The sequence below is a fragment of the Microcebus murinus genome, chromosome 7, assembly GCF_040939455.1.
Source record: "Microcebus murinus isolate Inina chromosome 7, M.murinus_Inina_mat1.0, whole genome shotgun sequence".
Lineage (NCBI taxonomy): Eukaryota > Metazoa > Chordata > Mammalia > Primates > Cheirogaleidae > Microcebus > Microcebus murinus.
The window spans coordinates 2,912,312-2,936,353 of NC_134110.1; the positions used below are offsets into that span (position 1 = coordinate 2,912,312).

General features: G+C 45.9%; 1 protein-coding gene across 5 annotated transcripts in view; it reads right to left on the reverse strand.

Annotated features, from left to right (window-relative positions):
• The window catches only part of SH3GL3 (SH3 domain containing GRB2 like 3, endophilin A3), a 176,228-nt gene that overhangs the window by 21,676 nt on the left and 130,510 nt on the right, over positions 1 to 24,042 (reverse strand). For 4 of the 5 annotated variants that reach the window (XM_076004701.1, XM_076004700.1, XM_076004702.1 and 1 more), the window contains 7 exons: positions 23,499 to 23,567; positions 21,766 to 21,838; positions 19,013 to 19,156; positions 15,796 to 15,929; positions 11,862 to 12,020; positions 4,380 to 4,483; positions 3,070 to 3,179 (listed from right to left, as the gene is read on the reverse strand). In XM_076004701.1, coding sequence (XP_075860816.1) covers positions 3,070 to 3,179; positions 4,380 to 4,483; positions 11,862 to 12,020; positions 15,796 to 15,929; positions 19,013 to 19,156; positions 21,766 to 21,838; positions 23,499 to 23,567 — 793 coding nt within the window. Of the gene's footprint in view, positions 1 to 3,069; positions 3,180 to 4,379; positions 4,484 to 11,861; positions 12,021 to 15,795; positions 15,930 to 19,012; positions 19,157 to 21,765; positions 21,839 to 23,498; positions 23,568 to 24,042 lie in introns of those variants that run through there. The other variant, XM_076004704.1, reaches the window with a different exon arrangement.

The window sequence follows — 24,042 nt, forward strand, 5'->3', positions numbered from 1 at the left end:
GGGAAAGGGGGGAAGGGGAGGGCATTTAAAGAGTCTTGCGTGATAGAAGTGAAGGTTATACAATGAATATTTATTTAATAAAAATAGGCCGGGCGCTGTGGCTCACGCCTGTAATCCTAGCTCTTGGGAGGCCGAGGCAGGCGGATTGCTCAAGGTCAGGAGTTCAAAACCAGCCTGAGCAAGAGCGAGACCCCGTCTCTACTATAAATAGAAAGAAATTAATTGGCCAACTGATATATATATAAAAAATTAGCCGGGCATGGTGGCGCATGCCTGTAGTCCCAGCTACCCGGGAGGCTGAGGCAGAAGGATCACTCGAGCCCAGGAGTGTGAGGTTGCTGTGAGCTAGGCTGACGCCAACGGCACTCACTCTAGCCTGGGCAACAAAGCGAGACTCTGTCTCAAAAAAAAAAAAAAAAAAAAAAATAATGATCATAAGTAAATTGGAAGTGGGGAAAGGGAAAAGTATGAGGGAGGCTGAGGGCCAGGAAGTTCAACCATTATCTTCCAAATCAGGAAATCAATACATATCATCCGAAATTGAAAAATCAAGAAAGAGTAAAACAAACACATTATTTTGAATGCTGGAGATTTCTTGAATAATACCTCAAAATCACAGGCAACCAAAGCAAAATGGACAAATGGGATCTAATCAAGCTAAAAATCTTCTGCACAGCAAAGGAAACAATTGACAAAGTGAAGAGACAACCCACAGAATGGGAGAAAATATGTTCACACTACCTACCTGACAAAGGATTAACAACTAGAATGTACAAGGAGCTCAAACAACTCAATAGGGAAAAATCAAATAATCCAACTAAAAATGGGCAAAAGATCTGAACAGACATTTCTCAAAAGAAGATATATGAATGGCCAACAGGTATGTGAAAAAATGCTCAACATCATTAGTCATCAGAGAAATGCAAAGTAAAACTACAATGAGATAGCATCTTCCCCCAGTTAAAATGCCTTTTATCCAAAAGACAGGCAATAATGAATGCTGGCAAGGGTGGAGAAAGGGGAGCCCTCATACACTGTTGGTGGGAATGTAAATTAGTGCTACTACTATGGAGAACAGTATGGAGGTTCCTCAGAAACTAAAAATAAAACTTCTGTATGACCCGGCCATCCCACTTACGTATACAGGAAAAAGAAAGAAAACCAGTATATCGAAAAGATATCTGCACTCCCATGTTTACTGCAGCACTATTCACAATAGCCAAGATTTGGAATCAAACTGTTTATCAACAGATGAACAGATAAAGAAAATACGGTATGCATACACAATGGAATACTATTCAGCCATAGAAAAGAATACAATCCCATCACTTGCAACAACATGGATGGAACTGGAGAACATTATGTTAAGTGAAATAAGCCATGCACAGAAAGACAAATTTTGTATCTTGTAACTCATAAGTGGGAGCTAAATATTAAAACAATTGATCTCATGGACACAGAGACTAGAATGATGGTTAGCAGAGGCTGGGAAGAGTAGCAGGGAGGCCAGGATTAAGTGGGGATGATTAATGGGTACAAAAATGTATTATAGTTAGATAGAATGAACAATATTTGATAGCACAATAAAGTGACTATAGTCAATAGTATATTTTCAAATAACTAAAAGAGTAGAATTGGAATTTTCCTAACACAAAGAAATGATAAATTCTTGAGGTGATGGATTCCCCATTTACCCTGATTTGATTATTACACATTGTATGCCTTAATCAAAACATCACATGTACCCTAAAATATATACAACTATTATGTACTCATAATAATTCAAAATAAAAAATTAGTTGAAAATAAAAAACAAAAAAGCAAACAAACAAACAAAAAAACAACCCACTCCATATGAAAGTTTAAAGATAAACGACAATCTTGTAAAAAAAAAAACTATTCATATCCTCATATGGAAAGGACTCCTGTAAATTAATAAGACAAAACAAACTATCCAAAGAAAAAGTAAATGACATAAACAGACAATGCAGACATGGGGAAATACAAATGGCAAATTAAAATATAGAAAAAAATGTTCAGCCTCACTAGTAATTACAGAAAGGCAAATTAAGATTGAATACTATTTTTTACCCATGAGTGCTTAGTAGAAATGGAAGTCTAAAGACATGGGTGTGGGGAGCAGTTATTCATTCATTAATAATAGTACTGTCAGTTTTTAGGATAATTTGGCCATATCTATTATCACTTAAAATGTGCATTCACGTTAACTCAGAAATTTCATTTCCTAGAAAGACTTGCTTATCAATATATGGAGGCAGACAGGATATTCATTGTAGCAAATAATGAGAAACAACCTTAATGTCCACTAATAGGGAAATGGTATAATGGGAGACTATGAGCTGTTAAAAATAGTGGGATATATCTATATGCATGACATGGAAATAATGCCAAGAAATAGTGATACATTTAAAAAATCAAGCTGCAGAACAATATGCCTGGTATGAAGCATTTAAAAAAACATAAAAAATCTAAAACTGTGTGTATATGTGCATATACATGCACATACACAGATACAGTAATATTCATACCAAACTGTCAGCATTGGCTACATCTAAGAAGGGGATTGGGATAGAGCAGGTGATTCCAAGAGACTACAGAATGACTTGCACCATTAAATTTTTTTCTCAATTTATTTTACTCAAGAACATATTTATGTCATTTGTCTAATTGAGAAATAATAACACAGCACTTTAAACAGTGCCTAGCATATAGCAGGTACTCAACAAACGCTAATTTAAACTTAAAAAAATAAATTAAGAAAATATTTTGAAAGAATTAAAAATTTAAATATAAAGGGTGATACGACAATAATGGTTCTACAGCCAACATTATAATGGCCACATTACAGGGAAACCTGTGATGGGATTCTTCCCCAGGAAACAGGACTTTAGGGGAGGCATTATTGGGGGAAATAAAAGGGATTCACAACCAAAGAAAGAAATCCAGGGCCTCAGCGTACTCACTGACCCAGCAACAAGCAGCAAATAAGTATTTCTAGAAGCACCTCACTGAAGGGCACACCTAGCACACTTAGAGTGGTCCACTCACCTGACGCCTTTGCTGCTGCAGAGGTGGAGACCCCATTGAGTTCACTGGAGCTCCTTTTCACGGGCCTCGGCTTGTATTCTCGTCTGGGGATGCTGGACGCGGCCGATATTCTGCAACACACACGAGCCAGACATCTGGTGAAGAAAGCAAGGCCTCCCAACGCGCATCCACTCTGCCCGGATGAGCTCGGACTCAGCCTAGGGGCGGTGCTGGAGCAAGGGATGCTTTTCACAGACCAGTTCTTGAGTAGCCCACATGGAGAGGGGAGATAACCCAAATGTAGCTTTTCAACTGTGTTTTTGAGCTTCCTTGTGAAATCCATCTTGAGGAAGACTATTTGTCCTTGTAAAGTCTCCAAGGCACCTAGTGAGTGCTGCTCAGGAAGCAATGGGCACTCAGCAGTGTCTCACAAAGACAGAATTAGGAGAACGAGCTCACGTGAGTAACAGGTGAGCTCTCTGCCTACAGGTTGTGTGCGCTTCAGAGACTGGACACACCGTTTTATTCTTCCCTCTATAATTACCCCACTGATTTAATAAAAAATCCCTCCAAATGTATTCATTACCACAATCCTATGTAAAACAATTTTTTGTTATCAAACCTGGCCAAAACATAGGGTGATTTTTAGAAATGCAATAGTTTGCTAGAGTTGCCATGCATACTATACATGCTATTACTAACTTTCAGAAAAGTACAGGATACATTTATCATTAAAGCCACATGGCACACAGCAACCTTTCTTTGATAGTTCAGAAAGAATTTCTGACTCTTTCAATACTTCTTACAGTCAATATCATGAACATAGCCCTGATATCTGTACTGGCGAGGCAAAAACACATCTTTTTTGTATACAGATATTTACATATTTTCTGAGTATCACCTCACTCTTCTCTACACCCCTAGATACTGGAGGGAGGGTGTACACCACCACCACCCCCGGCCTGCGACCAGGGAGCTAAACTCCCGTCCACCAGCAGTGAAGCCAGGACAGCTCAGCAGGGGCTCATCTCCGAGGCGGGCGAGCAACTTCGTTTGTTGCCCTAAACACAGGTCACACGAAAATGGGATGTAATGACAAGGAGGAGGAGGAAAGCCACCAGGTCCCTTTCCCCAGTGCTGTCCTATTGGCCAAAGCCAGTATTTACTGTCTCCGTCCCATCCCACACCCAGATATGGAAGCCAGGGACAGAAAATTCAAAACAGCATGGGGCCAGGGAAAAGGGAGATGGAGGGAGGGACAGACGACAGACTAATTCTGGGTCATGCTGCATCTGCGGTCCGCGGCTTGTGGCCCACGGGAAGGCACTTACCGTATCTGTAGTCTATTCTGAAGCTCCTGCAGGATCTCCATGGTCTGTCTGTGATAGTCCAGTGCTGCTTCTATAAACACGGCCAACTGGCTGACTTGCTCTACCTGCGGCAGAAGCGGAAAATTACTGCGTGAGGCCAGAGCCTGGGGATGTCCAGAGACAGAGGAGACTGGCCACAAAGAGCCCGAGTCTCGGGGAAGCCTGGGGTCTGCCCCAGCTCTAGTCCGTTTCGTTTCATTGCACCTTGGAGCCCCACATCGTAATCACGCAGGCCGTGCTACAGAGCTGTTCACGCTGGGAAAACGTATCCAAATGTATTTGTGATTACTGAGTTGATTTAACTTAATAAAATGCCTGCTTTTCCAAATTAGACCACGATTTTCTCAGGAGGTTTCTATGCTATGAAGCTCGTGGATCCGAAAACAGAGAGATAAAGCTTTTCCAATTACAAGTGAAGCCAACATTTAGCAAAGCAACTGCATCTCTACAGGCACCTTCTAGCCAAGCCAAATCAAGACACTGAGTAAATGAAACTGTTCTCAGACGAGAGAGGGGGAGGGAGCGAAGTGCGGGGGCAAAGACTCACTAGCCCCTTCACGCCTCTGTTGCTGTCGACACACCATCATTTCCCTGAAACGCACGGCTGAAAGGCATGAACTATTACAAAGACTCTGGCACCTCTGTTTCCACAAATCAAGACATTCATAAAATTAGCAACCAACTTATAGTGGATGATGAAAAAAAAAAATAAGTATGTCATGTAAGAAACATCTGGAAGACCTGGGGATATACAGTTTGGGGAAGAGCAATCCCCAGGAGGCCCAGAGAGCTTTCCTGCTCCCCACCGGTCTGGGGGAACTGCCACCAGAAGAGGGATTAATTTTTCCCATTTCTGGAAGCCCCAGAGGCAAGCCCTGGGGGGTTGAGATGATGGGGCCTGCCAACATGAATCCTTTGAACTCCAGGTCTGGACAAAGACAGAAATCAAAATCCATCCCAACCTTCCCAGGGTCCCTGAAAGCCTGTGCATCATTTCCACATTCACTTTCCAATCAGCGTTTGGGCAAAGTTGGCCTGCTCACTCATTCAGACCTTCTCACCCTGCCTGGCCAACTAGGGACTCATTTGCCTCCAAAGATCCACGCTGTTTTCCTTTGTAGCTGCATGCTATTCTTTAGCTGCCTATACTTTGATTTTTCTTACACACTGACCCGATTTTAGACACAGGCTCAACATGCATTAAAGATACACGTGGAATTTCAGTGAGCAGCAACCGAGCGGCGAAATCCCACGGAGCTAACGTTTACTCTACCATGTTCTGTGGCTGGAAAAGCAACAAACCTAGCCTTAAATTTTCAAAAACCCAATAAACAAAACAAAGACAGCCTGGCCCCTACCAAATCCTAAGGATTTCTTAAATTTCACCTCTTTGGCTTTTACACATGCTTTTACATAAGCCCTGCGCCACGGCTTAACATGATCATGGTAGAATTTGCTACAGAACGAATTTTTTTTCTTCCTTGCAGTGCTGGAGCTGTGTGCTTAGTAAAATCTGTGCCATATCTCTGCCTTTAATAAAATTGATTTGTCCTATTTTATTACCCACTTTAAAATATGCTTGACATTTTGTAATTTTTAAAGAAACAGTGAACGACAGCTAAAGCAATGTTCCTTGAAACATACACAGGGTTGGGAAATGGGAGGGGGATCACCAGCTATTCTCTCTGATGTGGCTAAAATATGAGACTATAATCCAGAGATGCATTTGTAAGTCTTCATTTGATGGCTGACTCTGGGAAGGAGACAAATCCCAGAGCCCCTTAAAACTGTGGGAGACAACAGCATTGCTGCGTAGCACCTGCACTTAGTAGGTGCTTAATGCAGTCCTCGAGAGGTGGCTACTCTGTTGTTGACAGTGAAGACAGGTGGTGCCACAAGTGGATGATTTTCCTCTCACAGCCAGAAAACGAACGCTTCCAGCTGTCCCTAAGGCCATGAGCATGGAGCTGTGTGCTGGGGACCAGCTGGGGACTCAGCTTCCCAAACCACGTTTAGAATTAAATACCTAGACAGGCAGAACCAAGACAAAACAACAAACCCAGGCCTTGCAAGAGCCAAAGCCTATCCAGAAGGTAAAACATTTCTTCCACTGGTCATGCCGCTCAGTTTAGCAATCTGTCTGCTAAACCAGGGAAGGTCACCTGGGATGGGAAGAAAGAGGCTCAATGCCACCTCCAGGTGGAGACCGGGGCTGCCACTTTGCACCTTGAGAACAAAGTGTGACCTTGCCCTATGGAAATTCCACGAAACACATGCAGAGGGACAGGATTACCAGAGAATCAGCTCCCTTCTCCAAAAGTGAAGCACACCAGCTGCTACCGGTGGACGCACACCCAGCGCAGCGGCGGCAAGTGAGAAACTCACATTGCGAACAGACTCCCACGTGGCTTAGAGGTCAAGGAGGCACCGGCCAGGCACAGCCACGGTGGTTGACAAATGCGTGGGGTCAGCACTGTGAAGCCACCTGGGGGGTTCATGGAACCATAAAGCCAGAGAGAGCCTGCAGTCGACAGAATTATGGCCCCTGCAAAGATGTCCAAGTCCGAACTCCCTAAACCTGCGAATATGTTACCTTACATGGCAAAGGGACTTGGCAGATGCGATTAAGTTAAGGCTCTTGAGATGGGGAGATTATGTCGGATTATCTGGGTGGCTCAACGTAATCACAAGGTCCTTTAAGAGGGAGACAGAAGGGTGAGAGTCAGAGAAGACATGACAAGAGAAGCAGAGGTGAGTGAGAGGTCTGGGGTTGCCATGCTGCTGGCCAGGAAGACAGGGGAGCCGAGCAAGACAGGCGGCTGGCAGACACTGGAGGAGGCAAAGCAGCGCTGCCGATGCCTCGATTTCAGGACTTCTGCCCTGCAGGGTGTAAGACGGTAAATTTGTCTTGCTTTAAGCTGCAGTTTGTGGCCACTTGTTACAGTAGCAACAGGAAACTAATATAGAGCTGCCTTAGCCCACTCGCAGACCAAGTGGTATCCAGCCATGGGATTGGTGCTGGCCCCGGCCCAGTGCTCGTGGCGAGTGGGAGCTGCTGCCCTGAGGCTCGCAGGAGCCGAGCTGGTGGGGGGAACGGGCCCTCTGTGGCTGGCCTGGGAAGGTCACTGCTGACGTGGCCCCGTCCCATGGCTCCTCACTCTCTTGCCAGGGGTAACATCCAAACAGGGGTGGACTCAATTTACCTTCCACAGCAGACCACACACAACGCATAACAGCCTGTGTGTCACCCACGGATGCATTTAATTCCAACACTTCTCCTTAGCTGCAAACCAATGGATAGCAGGCAGCATGTGAGGCTGTGGGGAGGACATTAACCCTGGGGATGGGGGCAGAGAACAGAGGCCCCAACTACAGTAGATTTGGGACAGTAGACGTTCCTAGGAGCTGTGGAAACCGGAGGTCACCTGAGCCAGTAGCCTGGCCTTGGGGACCAGCTGCAGAGGACTAGGGCTGTACTCAGAAGAACAGCTCAGATGACTGTATATTGCAGGAATGGCAGCCCTCCTCCTCAGGGGACAGGGGATAGGGTGCAGCCAGGTGTGCAGGCAGAGCAGGCCCACTCCAAGGCCATGGTAAGGGGAGGTGACTGTCATGTGAGCAGGTGACGCCCTGCCCAGCTGCCTGGGATGGGCAGTGCACTCGGCACGCGTGAGCACAGACACGCATGTCTCTGAAAGATGACAAGCTGCTCCCTTCCACAGCTGAAATGGCACATTCCAGTAGAGGCCACCGTCAACTCAGACTATGATAATACAGGTCATGTCCTGCTCTGTCACATTGAAGACCTCCACACTTCTGGGCTTCCTCAGAGAAGCTGGAGAAAATTCCTCATGTTTTCAGTCTGGTCATTAATAGATTCCTTTTCCACTGGGGCAAAAGCCTTTATTCAGAGCTTTGGAGAAAGTTTCCATAAGGAAATTAAATTAATAACATGGATAATGATCCCTTACATTTTTATTCTCCACTTTATACTTCCAAAGAATTTCTCAAATGCAGTTGCTCATTTGCCTAACCCTGGGCAGGTGAGAGTAACTCTTCCCAGAGGCACATAGCTCAGCAGAAGCAAAACCAGAACTTGGGGGCCGGGCTCGGTGGCTCACGCCTGTAATCCTAGCACTCTGGGAGGCTGAGGCAGGCATATTGCTTGAATCAGGAGTTTGAAACCAGCCTGAGCAAGAGCAAGACCCCGTCTCTACTATAAATAGAAAGAAATTAATTGGCCAACTAATATATATAGAAAAAATTAGCCGGGCATGGTGGTGCATACCTGTAGTCCCAGCTACTCGGGAGGCTGAGGCAGCAGGATTGCTTAAGCCCAGGAGTTTGAGATTGCTGTGAGCGAGGCTGACGCCACGGCACTCACTCTAGCCTGGGCAACAAGCGAGACTCTGTCTCAAAAAAAAAAAAAAAACAGAACTTGGGTTTTTCACTCCCTCTTGGGTATGTGCTAGTCCAGCATGTCCCAGTGTGTCCTACTCCTCACATTGCTAGTTCCCTGAAATGCCAGTGATGATGATGATGAGGAGGAGTTCTGTGGTCAGTAAGTTTGGTGAACAGCCAACTGTAGCCTCTCCTAGGAATTGCTCAGATACTAATCTTTCATACTATCATATCCACTCTATTTAACTAGGAGTTAGGCCCCTGCTGTCACTGGTTCCAGGGTCAGTTCCTGGGAGGAAACCACGCCGTCATCAGCCATCCAGAAGCGCAGCTCCTCCTGCAGAGCTTCCGCCCGTGAAAGGAAGCAACGGGTAAGAAGAGGCTGCATGACGAATGCTGGACATGAGATTGGTGATCCAGGGGGAGCAGGAAGCCAGAGTCCTACAGGCTGCAAACAGACCCACTGGCCCTGGCCTGGTTGTCAGAGGTGGACCAAAGACAGGGCTGAGGTATGTCCAAGCCCACCATGTACTGTCACTCTGTCTTTCCCCCAGCAAGTCACATCCTCTGTTCACCTACAAAGCACCAGGCAGTCTCAGCACTAGCGTGTCAGGTCCAAGGGGGATTGGACAAGGTTTTCTCCACCTCGCCTGGCCAGCAGGAGAGGACCGTCAGACCGCCTCGCCAAGGCACGACACTGACATGGAAAGGACGAGGCGGTCCCCTTCTGGATCTGATTGCCCTGGCCCCCAAGAAGAGAATGAGGACAGTCTTCCGAAGCTTCTATGATCACATGTGAGTCTCCTCTGCTACGATCCTGGGAAGGGAGGAGGTCAACGCTAGTGTGCCGTGATGCAGACCATCACCTGCACTCCCTTGGCCTCTCTACCACAGGGTGTCACCAAACGGTAGCTCTTGTCACTCTCATCACCATCCCCACAACCAACGTCTATCACCACCATCATCATCACAGCAAAAACCAGCAATTAATGCACACGGGGCGGCCACTGCGGCTACGGACGCTGGTGGGACACGGAAAGAGGAAGGGCAGGAACCTCATTCGCGGCAGCCTGGACAGTCCCTTACTGTTTCATGACATCGATCTCCTCCCACCTCGGTGGTCGGTTTCTAGGGGCGTATGTCAAAGGTCTGGGTGGAAGGAGGAGGTCACCCCCGATGCCAACCAGAGCACCTGCCCCGTGGTGTTGTAGACCCAGGCTGGAGAGCGGCCCAGGGCTCCCCAGAGCTGAACAGGGGAAGTCCCCCCCCCCAGCACCAGCGAGTCAACTCCCCGCTGGAGGCCTTGGGAGGAGGCTGCAACCTCCCCTCCCCTGGCATCGCCAGGCAGCCCTGCAGAGCCTGAGGGAGGACCCGCCTCTCGCTTCTGCCGGGGCGGGGCGGGAGGGGTTAACCCATCTGTCACAAGCGGAACACCCGCCACTGTCAAAACGTGGACAAACGACGATCGTAATGAAGGGATCGATCACTGTCCACTTTCCACTGACACCGAGGGAAAACGGAGGTCCCGGGTCCACCGCCACGCCGCTGCCGAGACACGGGCCTCCCCATGACGCCCTGTGCCAGACCGGTCACCACGGCTTCGTGGGAGCAGACGGCCAGCAGCACGAGACACACAGGACGCGCCTCAGAGTTCAAACCACATGCGCCGCGGCCCCCGTGAGAAGCATCGGATACACGTCACGCTTCAAAAACGCTGTCTGAGTACTTCAAAACAATTAACTATGGCAATCTGAAACAAGATGAAGAAAATGACCGCTGCTTGGGGACAATTTCAAGAGAAAATATATACACTTAAGGGAAAACAAACAGAGATAGTAAATTGTCATACTTCCTCCTATGCCACCCCCCAAAAAAATGTAAAAAAGAAAAATTAAAAAGGAGAAACATACTAGAGCGCACTGTTCAGTCCTCAGCTCTAACGAGTGTGGGGAGTCTCGGCCTCTCCCATTGGGAGAATCCGTTCCCCGGGATTTGAGCCTTGTCAGCCTGGCACCCTGTCCCCACACGCCACCGCGGTGAATGAAAGTGCTCGGTGCACTGTGTTTGACTCGACTCAAAAGCTACGAGATCTCAGGGTACCTTTTAACAAACTATTATGAGCACAACGTGGTCTTGAGGATAAATGACCCCCTGACGTGTCCCCGCAGGCCTGGATGTTTGACGAGCAGGTCCAAAGCCGTGGTGGGCTGAGATGGCCCGGCGTGGCGGGGGCCAGCCAGAGAGGGCAGGGGCGCCAGGGGGAGGCAGATGCCAGAATCCTCTTTCACCCGGGCAGTGAAAGTGCCGAACGGCCCTTCCTGACCCAGGCCACGCCGGGAGCCCCCTACTTGCGTGTTGCCTGGTTGGGAGTCACCAGTCTTCCTCGGTTCCATTTCATTTGACTTCACTTGGACAAATCAAATCAAAGCTATGGCAAGAATCACAGTACGACAGACTCCGGGCATTTCTGAGGGCTGTGGCCCCAGGACCCTCACAGTCCCCAGTTCAGAAGCACCACTACGGAACAGCCGAACGTTTCAGGTCACGCTTTCATACCCCGGACACTCGCTATGACAAGTAAAGGCGTCACAGAGCTGGGGGCTGAGACAGCCTCTCCCCTCACTAAGAGAGCTCCTCCGCCTCGCACACCTGCCTCCCGGAGTCCTTTTCCATCTTAGCAAAACTGCAAACTGCCACGGGATGGGGGTTTCCATTCTGCTGGGAAGCTGCACACGCTACGGCCTGGCCCACAGAGGCCGGTCTACTGTGCAGTCCTCAGAGACAACCCACCTCCCCGGGCCGAGGTGAGCACATCTCTGGAACAACCCCGGGAAAAACAAGACTCCCCAAGACTCAAGATTCGAGTCGGGCCTTGCAGGGTTTCTGACGCTATCTCTGAGGCAGCAGGTAAGGGTTACAGACAATTCTGGAAACTTTTGTTAACAACTAAGGCTTTAGAGCGTCTCAACATGCTGATCACAGTTACATATTCAACGTTTTATTCATTTACATTAAAGTCTCCTGTTTGGTTTAAATACTTACATCATTTTCTAAAAAATTAAACATGCTTCTTTCAGCCAACTCCTTTGACTCTTCAAACTTTTCTACCGCTTGTCTGACTTCTTCATCTGGTACCTTACCTACTCGCTTCTTCTTATAATCGTAATCCAGGCGGCGGCCTTCCATCTTTCTCAGGTGGTGCTGAAAAGAGAAGGGGTCCCTCAGAGGACTGTTACAGTCAACACGTGGCACAAAAAAAGCCTTTGCCATTTCTACAAAAATAGTCACTGCTTCCTCTTGGCCTAAGTTCTAGGGGACAGGAACGCACCTCTGACTTGCGCTGTGTGCACCTCAGCACCTGTCACGGGCCCCCACCACCGCGGTGCTCCAGGAGCACTTATGGAATGAAAAAATGAGTAAATGAATGGACAGATGTGTGAGGAGCCATGGAGGTCTGTATGGAACATAAAGACGCAGTATCCGTGCTCAGATACTATTTCCCAATGTTCTTTGTAGGATCCTTCATTTCAGCTTTATTAATGTCCAGACAATTTCTAAACAAATTAACTATGCAAGAAAAAATTGTCAACTCCTTACCAAGCAGCAGACTATAGAAACACACATTTCTGCTGTCCCTTAGGTTATTAACAGATTTCCATAGAGTTCCCAAAGAAAGAAGGAATAAGTTGCATAACATGGCATCAACGAATGCAAGGAGAGTCACATGCAACCTCTGAAATGATGAAATTTCTCAACATTATTATAATCCCTGCTACAAAATGTAACAATTTAGAGCTGCCCATTCCTGGGAGGGATTGCCTTGTGTGGTAGTAAGTTCCCCATCACAGTTTGCGTTCCAGCAGAGAGATGCCACGCCGGAAACAGTACAGAACGGGATAACTGTGCAGGGCAAGGGAGGGGCCCTGGGAGTCAATGACAGGAATCCCTGGAGAACAGACATTTGATACTCAAAGTGCACCTGAAGACTGGCTGTCCCACTGAAGCGGGTGGACAACATGCACCATTCACTCCGGAGGTAAGTGCCAGTTCTACTTCCATAATGATGAGGTGGACAGGGCACAGGGGACCGAAGGTCAGAGGGTCTCTCTTCAGTGCTCTGTGACTTGGGGCCAGTCCCTGAATCCCTCCGGACCTTCCTAGGTACACTGGAAAGTCAGCCACATGCTGACTGAACGGGCTCCCAGCCCTGATTTCTGAGCTACGTGGGTCACAGTGGGGACTGGGGAGGGTTCCTGAATCTCAGACTCCTCACTGCTGATCGTCTGCATGACGCTTACAGTCTCTCTATCCAACGCCAGCTGAGTAACAAGATGCCATTTAGAAAACTATGTTGCTGCACAGGGAATGGCAACATTTAAGAATAAGCGTATTTTAAGCCTTTCTCACATTTACTACTCAGAATCCGAGTGTGTGTCCCTGGCTGGCCACCTCCCGAACCAGGCCGAATGGAAGAACAGTGCCAGCCGGCCAGGGGACAGTTTCTGTGGCCTTCCCCAAGGACGAAGGCCCAAGGAGACATGACATTTCCTCATTTCAGCAGAAGAGGTATTTGGTTTTGAGGCTCCACATGTGGTGACGCTGTCGTGGCATCTGCCAAACCCAGAATGTCACTTCTTCTCTGGAATCATTCGTTCAATAATAATTTGTGAGCACAAACCATGTGGCAAGCTTGTGGCTACCATAGTGAACAAAGTACAATTCTTTGACCCATACAACGTATGGCCGAGCGGAGAGGAAGGTACCCAGCGGTGCTCAGCGTGCAGGAGCACAAGGGGAGCCCCCTCGCAGCCTGACAAGAGAACTCAGAGCTCCCCAGGGGAAAGAACATCTGAGCTGAGCGGTGAGCTGCCCCGGCCAGGAGGAGGGTGGAAGGGGGAAGACAGCAAACAGAGAGAGGGCCCAAAGCAACATGGTGCCAGGAACGGGACATAAACCAGGGAGGCTGGGCAGAGAATTCCAGCGGGGAAGAACGGGTGAGCGCCAAGGCCACAGAGGGAAGGAGGGGTCCAGCCGGGCCAGGCCGAGGGGCCGGGTCTTTATTCCATGCCCGTGGACACCTGGGCAGCTGTGAGGGTGCGTGTCTGTGGAGAATGCCCCGGCGGGACGGAGAGGGGAAGAAGCCACCAGACAGAAAGGGAAAACCAAGGTGCAGGAGAGAGGACGGTGGACGTGGCAAAGGCCCTGAGGGCCGAGGGACCCTGGGCGCAGTGGGGGACTGGCCTGAGACAGCAACAGGGCACTCGTTTCCTGAGATGGAAGGGAGGGCAGCACGGGTGGGGGGTCAAGGGGAGCACAGGTGGGGAGCCGGAAGTTTAGGGAGTTCCTGAGTGGGAGCTTGCATTTTCCACCTAACCCTCCTGAGTTCCCCTTCATGCCCTTTGCTTTCAGCACAAACTCTTAACACCTGCACAGGCACGAGGGCTTCCATGGCTCCCAGCCCTTCCTCCCTGTGTGGGTCCCCTGCCCCCAGGCACCCTCCACCCTGGCCACACCACACAGCCCAACTTCCCTACCCTGCCTGCTCGCACAGCCCTGGCCCCACCGCCAGCTCCCGCCTGATGTTCTGCCCACTCAGTCTGCACCGCCAGCTTCTCCTCCTCCAGGAAGCCCTCCCTGACCCAGTGGGGCTGAGGGAGGTGCCTCTCCTTGGTGTCCCTGGACTGTCTCTTGAACATAGTCTGCTTGTCACGGTCTGCTGTAACTGTCAGTCTGTCCCTCTGCCTTGCACCCGTGAGCTTCCTGAGGGCGTGCCCTAGGTCTCTGTTAGCAACAAACGGCCCGTGCCCACCATAGTGGCAGGTCACAGTGTGCCCTCGACACACAGGTGTTGGATGAATAAATAAATGAACAAAGAACCAATAAACTGACACCCATCACTTCCTTCTCTGGCCCCAGGACTGCAGAGCTGCCTCAGGGCCCACTATCTAAGGAAAGCAGGACACCCAAGCTCACACACAGCCTCATCTCTTGTCACATAAGACAGACCAGTGGGGGTTCCTGTTTCCCACTTAAAAGCTCTGGAAGGATGGGCTGGAACAGTGGTTTTTCCAAACTTTAACGTGCACCAGGATCACCTGGAGGACTTTATAAAACAGACTTGCTGGGCTTCACCCCAGAGGTGCCGATTCAGGAAGTCTGGGATGGGGCCCGAAATCTGCACTTCTCACAAGCTGACACAGACGCTGCCTGTCCAGGGAGTGCACTGTGAGCAGAACTGGGCCTGGAGAAAGGAGAACGGGACGTCCCCAAGGTTCAAAGGACCTCCACGCTGGCCCAGGCTATACTCAGGAAGGCACCTGGAGGGAGAGCTCCTTGGCAGCTCTGTAGAGGGCGCTCCAACCTCCAGAGTAGAAGTCCCTGGTGGGGTAGTAGTCTCAGGACTGATTTTGCACAGCTACAAAAATGCCACCAAGCAAGTGGCATGCAATTACCCACAGGTACCAGAAAGTTCCCACATATATGCTCTGGAAGACTGTTTTTTAACAGTTTTCTAGATGAAAAATATCAATTCCTAGACATTGATTTCCTGGAGAAGTAATAGAACACAGTGACCACTAGTGCAATGTAGCAAAACATGCAACTTTGGTATATCAATATGGTATGGTTTTGATAATCAAAACCCACTGCAGAGTTATGGAAGCGTTTTGTTACGTGAGAGATGGCTGCACAGACATGGGTTTCACCATGGCTTTGCGACGGCTCCAACAAGACACAGAAGTTCTGGCTGGAGGAACACAGCCTGTATCCTCTCCCATCGCCATGCCCCATGTCCAGGGCACGCAGGGCTACGTGATCCTGCTGCTCCTTCCCAGTGTGCCCAGGTAAATAAAACTGAGCTATGTTTTCACCGCCCATAAGAAGATGATGCTTCCAGTGAGTTCCTGCAGGAGTGTTCTAATGACTTTAAACATCACTTTAAGTAGCAACAGGTACATTAACAGCACGGAGGACTTACCCCAATCTCTTTTAAATCTTTATCTTGTAGTAACTGAAGTGGATCAATAAAAGTTTGCTTCACGTTAATATCAAGAGAGTCTTTCACCTCAGCCATCAGCTTCAGGGTCTCACCAACTTCTATCATTGCGTTGCCTTGAACAGAAAATACACATAGCTATGGTTCTTCGAGAGACTACTCCAGGTTAACGGTGATATTTGTTTAATTCTTTCCCTAAAGTTTGTGGGTGATAGTGCAAGGTCCTTGCTCTGACCTCTCAGTCCCGACTCAGAAAGAAAAAGGGGGAAAAGTCTCCTGAAGCTCTTACCATTTTGGCCACCAGATGGAGCTAAAGCTCCCTTTAGAAAACACTAGCACTTGCGGAAACTGGCACCGAGGGCTCCTTAGACGCTCAAGAACAAAATCTCTCTTTGTAAACAATGAAAGAATTTATTCATCAGGCGCTAAGTATTAACCAATAAAGATCACAACAGAAATAATAAGCCAACAAAACCTTATCTCAGCTCCCAGCTGGGGGATCTTCGGGCTGCTCCCCGTATCCGTTTAGACAGGTGGGTCCTAAGGCTCCCTACCCTCTCTGGTGTCAAAGGAGGCTGCTGGGTCACACAGGTCACCTATCTGCTCTCGCCATGAGGGCCAGGCCCACCTCTCTGGGCTAGGGGAGCAATAAGCAGTTTTTGCTGGATCACACCCTAGTATCTGGGCCCAGTTCATCTGCAGTAATCTGCAAGCTCACTGCAAGGTGGGTGGCCTGGTTGCTGTGCACAACGACAAGGGTTGCAGGTTCTCTGTGCACCTGGGAAGCTACCAAGTTGTCTGTCTGTCCCCAAGGCCAGGTGCAGAGCAGGAACGTCCTTGGGTTTCAGGGCCTGCCTGGCAGTCTCACTTGGTCCCTCACCAATGTGCCTTCAGGGCAAGGGATAGGCCATCTTGTTCCCATTGACCCATGGAATAAAATAAAGTCCACATTACACTGCTATGAAGGACACTGTTACCCTCTGTCACTAATTAATGTTTTAATACTTGAGGTTTTTTTTTTAAGTTTTCAGAAGGCTTTTTCCCCCCAATTTCCTAGAATAATTACTGTGGTCAAAATTTGATTTCCCTATTTCTGTATTCTGTTTTGTTACCACTACACGAATAGCAAACATGCCAAATTCTCCTGGGATACTTACTATATTAAATTCAATTCACCCCCAATTTAATTTATTCATTGAGAGAAATCTCAATCAAAATTTAATGAGTTGGTGGTTTTTTTTTTAATACAGGGGACTTGAAATGACTTAAGATTCATCTGGAAAAATGAAACCAGTAATTATGTCCATGAAATTTCTGCAATAAAATAACTAGAGGAAATTTTAGAAAAAATATATTAAAATATATTTTGAAACTAAAATACTCAAAAACTACATGACACTGGATCAAAACAGGATATAGGTCAAGAAACAGAAGAGAAAGACCAGAAACAAAGTATAAAGGTTTAGTCATTAATAAAAGTGTCATCTCAAATCAGCAGGGGAAAGTTGAACATTTCAATAAAGTGCCAGGACTTAGAAAATGAAATTAGAGCCCTGCTGCGGTCTCTCCAGTAAACTCAGGACTTAGAGAGTTAAAGATAAGAAAAGAAAACACATTTCAAAAGAAAGCGTAGGCAAACAAATTTACATCATTTGCAGGGGGTGGGAATGAAAAGATTTTCTAAACATGATGCCAAAGCCAGAGACCATAGGAAGACTAATGAGCTCCACTAGGTAAAAAATGAAAATCTCTCTCGATTACAATGACCTTCATATACAAAGTCAGAAGGTAAATGCCTCCTGGGACAAAACTCCATCAGCATATATGGCATGCAAAGAGCCAATATCCTGACCATTTATCCAGCTCATAAACCAGTAAGGGAACAAAAGGAAAAACAAGCAAAGAGCACAAATATACAATTTACAAGAACAATAACAAACATGAAAAAAATCTCACATGTAGTCAAAAAGTGAAATTAAAACAGCACTGAGATATCATTTTTATATCTAACATTTAAAATTATCAGTAACTTAAAAGTAAACTAAAAAGATGATTCCTAGGGTTAGTAATTGTGTTGGGAAACATACTGTCCTACACCCCTGGCAGGAATGTCACATGTCAAATTGGTATAACTCTTCTGCAGCGTCATTTGGGAATATGATTTAAAGCCTAAAAACTAAGCATACTTTTTTTTTTTTTTTTTTGGTGGTTCCACTGGGATGCAAAGTAGGCCTACTCTTGATGCAGCAATTTTACTTCATTGGATTTTATCTAAATTATGTCACAGCATATAATTGTGGCTCTCCTCAAAGATTTACCTATGAAAATGGTTATTATAAATGCTACGTAGCCGGGCGTGGTGGCTCACGCCTATAATCCTAGCACTCTGGGAGGCTGAGGCGGGTGGATTGCTCGAGGTCAGGAGTTCAAAACCAGCCTGAGCAAGAGCGAGACCCCGTCTCTCCTATAAATAGAAAGAAATTAATTGGCCAACTAATATATATAGAAAAAAATCAGCCGGACATAGTGGCGCATGCCTGTAGTCCCAGCTACTCGGGAGGCTGAGGCAGAAGGATTGCTTGATCCCAGGAGTTTGAGGTTGCTGTGAGCTAGGCTGATGCCATGGCACTCCCTCTAGCCTGGGCAACAGAGTGAGACTCTGTCTCTAAATAAATAAATACATACATACATACTACGTAAAATTTTTATACATAAAGAAAAAAATTAGTAAATGAGATTGATAGGGCAAACTATGATTCATGGAATATTATGCAGCCTTTAAAAACAATATTGTAGAAGATTAATTCTTTTATGACATGGATCATGATATATAGTTAGTAGAAAAAAACAGGTTACAAAAGGATATATAACCCATTTTGATTTTTAAAGGTATATGTAAATATATATTAATATAAGAATAAATAGGATATTTATAAATAGAATAAATAGAATAAAAAGGATACCTTGGTATCCTTTATACCTTGTTTAATTGGGCCTATCAGTGGATATGGGAATGTGTATAATGTCAGCATTTTCCTTTATTTTACTTACCTATGTTTTCTAAACCTCCTGCAACGAACACATATTACTTTGGTCATATGAAAAATAACAAACGTTGTTGAACTGTGGGGTGTGTACATAAACTAAAACCAACACAGGAGGTGTTCTCATTTCTACCAGGTGATACGTGAACACTCACCAAAGGTGGACTCTTCCCCCAGTTCCTTCCCGTACTTGAGCATGCAGTCCCCCAGCAAGCCTTCTGTCTGTGGGTAGCCGGTGGTCTTCACCTGCCCTCGGATCTTCGACACAGTGTTCAGCATTCCTAGCTTAGCTCTGTATGCTTAAAAACATTGTCATTTGTAATTCCTTAAAGTTACAAGGTGGAGTGACAGATACATAGCATTTAACAAATGCAGCTGCCAAAATCAAGGTCACCCTAAACAAAATGCCAGAGACATGAGGCATGAAACAGCCAGGTGTGACCTATTTAATTTTCTCGGTTCTATACCAAGGTGGGTGCTAAGTGCACTGTTGCACAGCCAAGACAGGACATGGAAATCACATTGTTGACTCCAAATAATAGTAAATGGGACTATTACAAGCACTAGCCCTCGAGTGAGACCCTTCGGAATGCTTGAAATTGCTAACACGTGAAGTCAGACACTGTGCAGATCATTTTTCCTGGGGACCAAATGTAAGCAAAGAACAGAATTGCTGAGATGAATGTTTCAAACTACCACTGGTCATTAACATGTGCACGCGCACACACACACAGACACACACACACACACACACATACCCCTATCCTGCTCCCAAGAATTGATTTGGGCCGATGATATTCAGCATTATAAGGGGCTCTGCTGCCCACATGTGGGAGGCAGAACCCCAAGGGGACACCAGCCCTGCCACAGTGAACAGCAGCCTTGTGTCGCTGGCCCTCCGGTGCAGCTCAGCGCCCCACTCCCTGGGGAGGGGACGGGCAGGGCAGTCACTGCTCCTTGCTTTTCTTTCCTCTGACTCAGGCGATAAGTATTTACTGATCCAGGCTTGTGCAACACACTCTGCTTATTACTGGGACTCCAGAGAGACCTAAGACAACTTTTGCCCTCAAGGAGCACATGATCTAGTTACTGGGAGGGAGAATAGACATGACGTAATTACAAAAATAAAGTCTGGCATGGTGCAGGGAAAGGAAAAGACAGTTCTATGCAGAAAGAGATTAAAAGATTCCCTAAAAGGTGCAGAAAATAGTTTCAGTAAAGAGTGTAAGAGAAAATATTTATGGTATAATCAGTGGAAAAGGAGTAGGGTGGTTCAACCTAAAAAAAATTTACTGCAGGACAAATGGGAGTTATCGGTGAGGAAAAGTGACTATGCACTGAGCACCAAGCTAAGGATTTGGGATTTTGTTCTGTATGCTGGAGAGTGAATCGAATCACAACCTAGCTTGTGGTATTTGAGATAAATGTAGGTAGTCAAAGAATAAACCTGTTTTCTTCTACTTTAATAATTACATGTTTATTTTTAATGTATTCTGGACCAGTGTTTCTCAAACTTTAATGTGTGTGCAAATAACCAAAGGATTTTGTTAAAATGTAGAGTCTGATCCAGTCAGTCTGGAGTGAGCCCGAGATTCTGCATTTCCAACAGGCTCTCCGGGGACGCAGATCCTGCTGGTCCCTGGACCACACTTTGAGTAGCAAGGCTTTAGACACTCCCAGTGCCAGCCTTTTGAACCTTGCTGACCACAGCCTCGAAGCACTTATCTTCCAGGTCCCCAGGCCCAAAGGCTTTACTCCTCCTATACACACTCACACACACGCACACGTACACATATACGTACGTGCACACGCACATTCAGTCCCACTCCGCCGGCATGTGAGTGAGGGCCACGATACTGGATCAGAGGCTTCTGGCTTGCCTCTTCTCCAGGAATAACCAGACACCTCTGCCCAGTGGACGCTTTTATTGTCGGCCAACGCCTCCCCCTACCGCATCCCAGTGTTGGCTCTTTGAGGGTGGGGTCTCTGTCTGACTTAGCAGCATACTCCAGCCCCCCGGACAGTCTCAAGCACAGAGGAAGCACTTATTAAATATTTTCTAGTATATCAGGAAGAGAAACCTGTGTGGTTTCATTTATGAGGCCAGGGAAAAGATACATTATTATAGTTTTTAAAGCTATTATCATGAAAGAGATTTTAAAGAAATTTATACTGGCCATCCTCCCTGGATATATTTGATAAAATTTATGTTATTAAATTTTTACTTTCTCGATTTTTCAGATCACAGGAACTACATGCAAATAGTAAATTCCTAAAAAGTAAAGGCTGTTTTGGGAATCCACAGATCTCAAGGCTTGGGCGCCCCCTACTGGTTCCTATGATTCACAACGTAGGAAAGCCTCATCAACGGATGCTGCTTGGGGCCCTAGTTAGACCTCCTGTGTAGACGCTGCTGTAACACTGGCCCTTCTTATGTTTTCACGTTCATCATGCCCCATTTCTTCAGCCTCTGAGCCATGAAGTTAAAGTCTTTTCAAATTAACATATGCCTTTAGAACAGGATAGCAGAAATTTCTTTTTAAAAATTTTTTTTAAAAGAGGAAATAACTGAGTAGGAAAACATTCACAAGATGTTTAGTGGCTTTCTGAAGCACGTCATGAAAAATGTCTTTGCACAAGTCAGCGCTGCCTTGTTGCTCAGATCAACACTCCATCCAAATGACATCAACCAAAGTTCACAGAAATATCTGCTGTTTCTCATCAGATGGGATTGAGTGTGACCTTTGACCACTGGGGGCTCAACTTGAAAAACTAAATTTCACTACTTGGACACACAGAGGACATTGTTTCTAGATCATGTCAACCAAATGCCAAATAAACATGGGTTATTAGAGCCTGTGGCAGTAAATGAACAACAAGAGTATTTCAAGACATCGTCTTACTTTACCTGGATTTGGCTGAAGATATTCGGTGGTTTTTGAGAGAATTTCTGCAACGGCTTTATTGGTAACATCTATTTTCTTAAAAGTAAAACAAACAAACAAAAAACATTAAAATGTGAGTAAGTGACAAACTCAATGAATTCACAGAACAAATAGGAAAGTAATTTTCATTAATTTAATATACCATTTGGATGATTTTCATCCAAATGAATGTTTTCAACATTTTTGAAAGAGGCAATATTTTCTCATTTTTTGATTTTGAAAATCATCTCTTCCCAATGATGTTGGTGAACACTAATTTATTTTTCTTATCATTCATTAAAATGAATATTAATATAATATTTGAAAAATGTGTTACAGTTATTATGCTCTACTGGATTACTGAATCTCTCAAAACTAAGCCTGGACATGAGCCAAACTTTCCTTATCTGCTGTGTGAACTTGAATTTCTATACTTCTATAAGGATGCCGTAGTCATGATTCATATTAGAAACTACCCCAGAAATCAACGAGAATCATAATCATTATAATTTAAAGCAAAAATAGTCATTTGCACTATGGTCAGAAGAGGTTAACTGAATCATTCTGTTAGTAATAAAGCTGCACATCGTATCTTTGTATAATGGGAGATTTTTTTAAAGTAATTTAGGGTATGTAAATTATGTGAAAATGCCTCTATGGTATTTGATTTTCAGAAATTAACTTTTTTCCAAAATCAAAAGCCAGTTAGGTTTTTCCCCTCAAGGCATTAATATTAATCCCCTCAAGGCATAATAAACTTTACACCTTTCATCCAGAAAAACAAGGGGAACTCCCAGAAGAAGGCTGCTGGACTTCCTTCCCTGCTCCTGCTCCCTGCTGTACCCTGCAGCCTTGAAGTTGTACCTGAGGGTAGGTGTTTGGCTTCCTCCCCTCCCTCTCTCCTCTGAGGAGCCTAATTATGAAAGCAAGGCTGTATATAAAGGGCCCCAGACAAAGAGGGAGGAAACTGAGCAAGTTGGTAGCTACCGCTGGTCCCAGCTCTGCCTCCACCTGAGCTGCTCCGCACAGAGGCCAGGAAACATGGGGAGGGACAGAGACTCTGCAGTATTTCCTTGGGGCACTTTACAATCATTTCTGTACTAAGCCAGTCATATTTTTCTAAATTCAAGCACGTTAATGTTTTCATAATTATCACAGCATCTGTGAGAGGGCGGCAGGGCGCACGTTGTCAACACAGTTCAAAAAAGAGGAAATGACTTAGCCGAGCCCACACTGCTAGTTCTAAGTGGCAGAGCCAGGACAGTAGTTCATTGCTCGGCAGCTGCTGAAACACCTGCGAACGGAGTTCTGAGTCTTCCACACTGTACATCAACCTTTGTATGTCTGAAGGGTCTTATTCCAGAAATACATTTTTATTCTCTCAGATATATTAATATAACCACAATTACTTCGGCCTTGCGGTAACTGTTAGCCAAGATTGCCCATCTTTTGCACATTCTGACATCTGGCCACTGGGGGGCGCGAGTTAGCCACAGCCCGTCTCCTTCCTCCCCTGCCTGGACTGGATGTGAGCCAGGGCAGGGGTTGATTTGGGCTGTGAAGTAGGAAAGTATTGCCTTTCAGATGGCATAATCCATGCCTATTATTTAAACATTCTAGATTTCCATTCTAACCAATATCCTTTAGAGTAGCAGTATACCTCATATCACAATGGAAGTCAACTTCTAATAGAGTTTATATGTTAACATGCTCTTACCCTTTCCATGTCCAGAAATGCGTCGTCTAGTTTCGTTCCTTCAGCACCACTTATTTTTTCACTAAATAGCTGCAGAGAAATAAACATAAGTAATTGCATTGCACAATGATTCCTTATAACAGTTTTTGACCTAAATTATTAAAAACAAAAACAAAAAAAAGCTTGGATTCAACTTGTTGGATTTTTTTTTAACTAAGTCCTTTAAGAAAATTGTAGGAAACAGTAACCCTGTCTAAAGACATGAGAAGACACGCATTTCTCACTCACTCGACAGATATTTATTGTGAACCTACTAGGTGTAACGCACATGGTAAGTGCTCTAGCACAAACAGGGTAAGATAGGATCCTCGTCATCTGAGAACACACAGGTCAGTAAAGACTTAAAACACAGACACACAACTGAAGTACAAGGGAGGAACAATAATAACAATTAAAATGAATAGTACTATGTACAAATTATTGCAAACATACTAAGTGGTAGACATTTCATTGGTGCATGGAATGGATTTAGAGCCCACAACGTTGGGAGTAGGGCCACACGGGA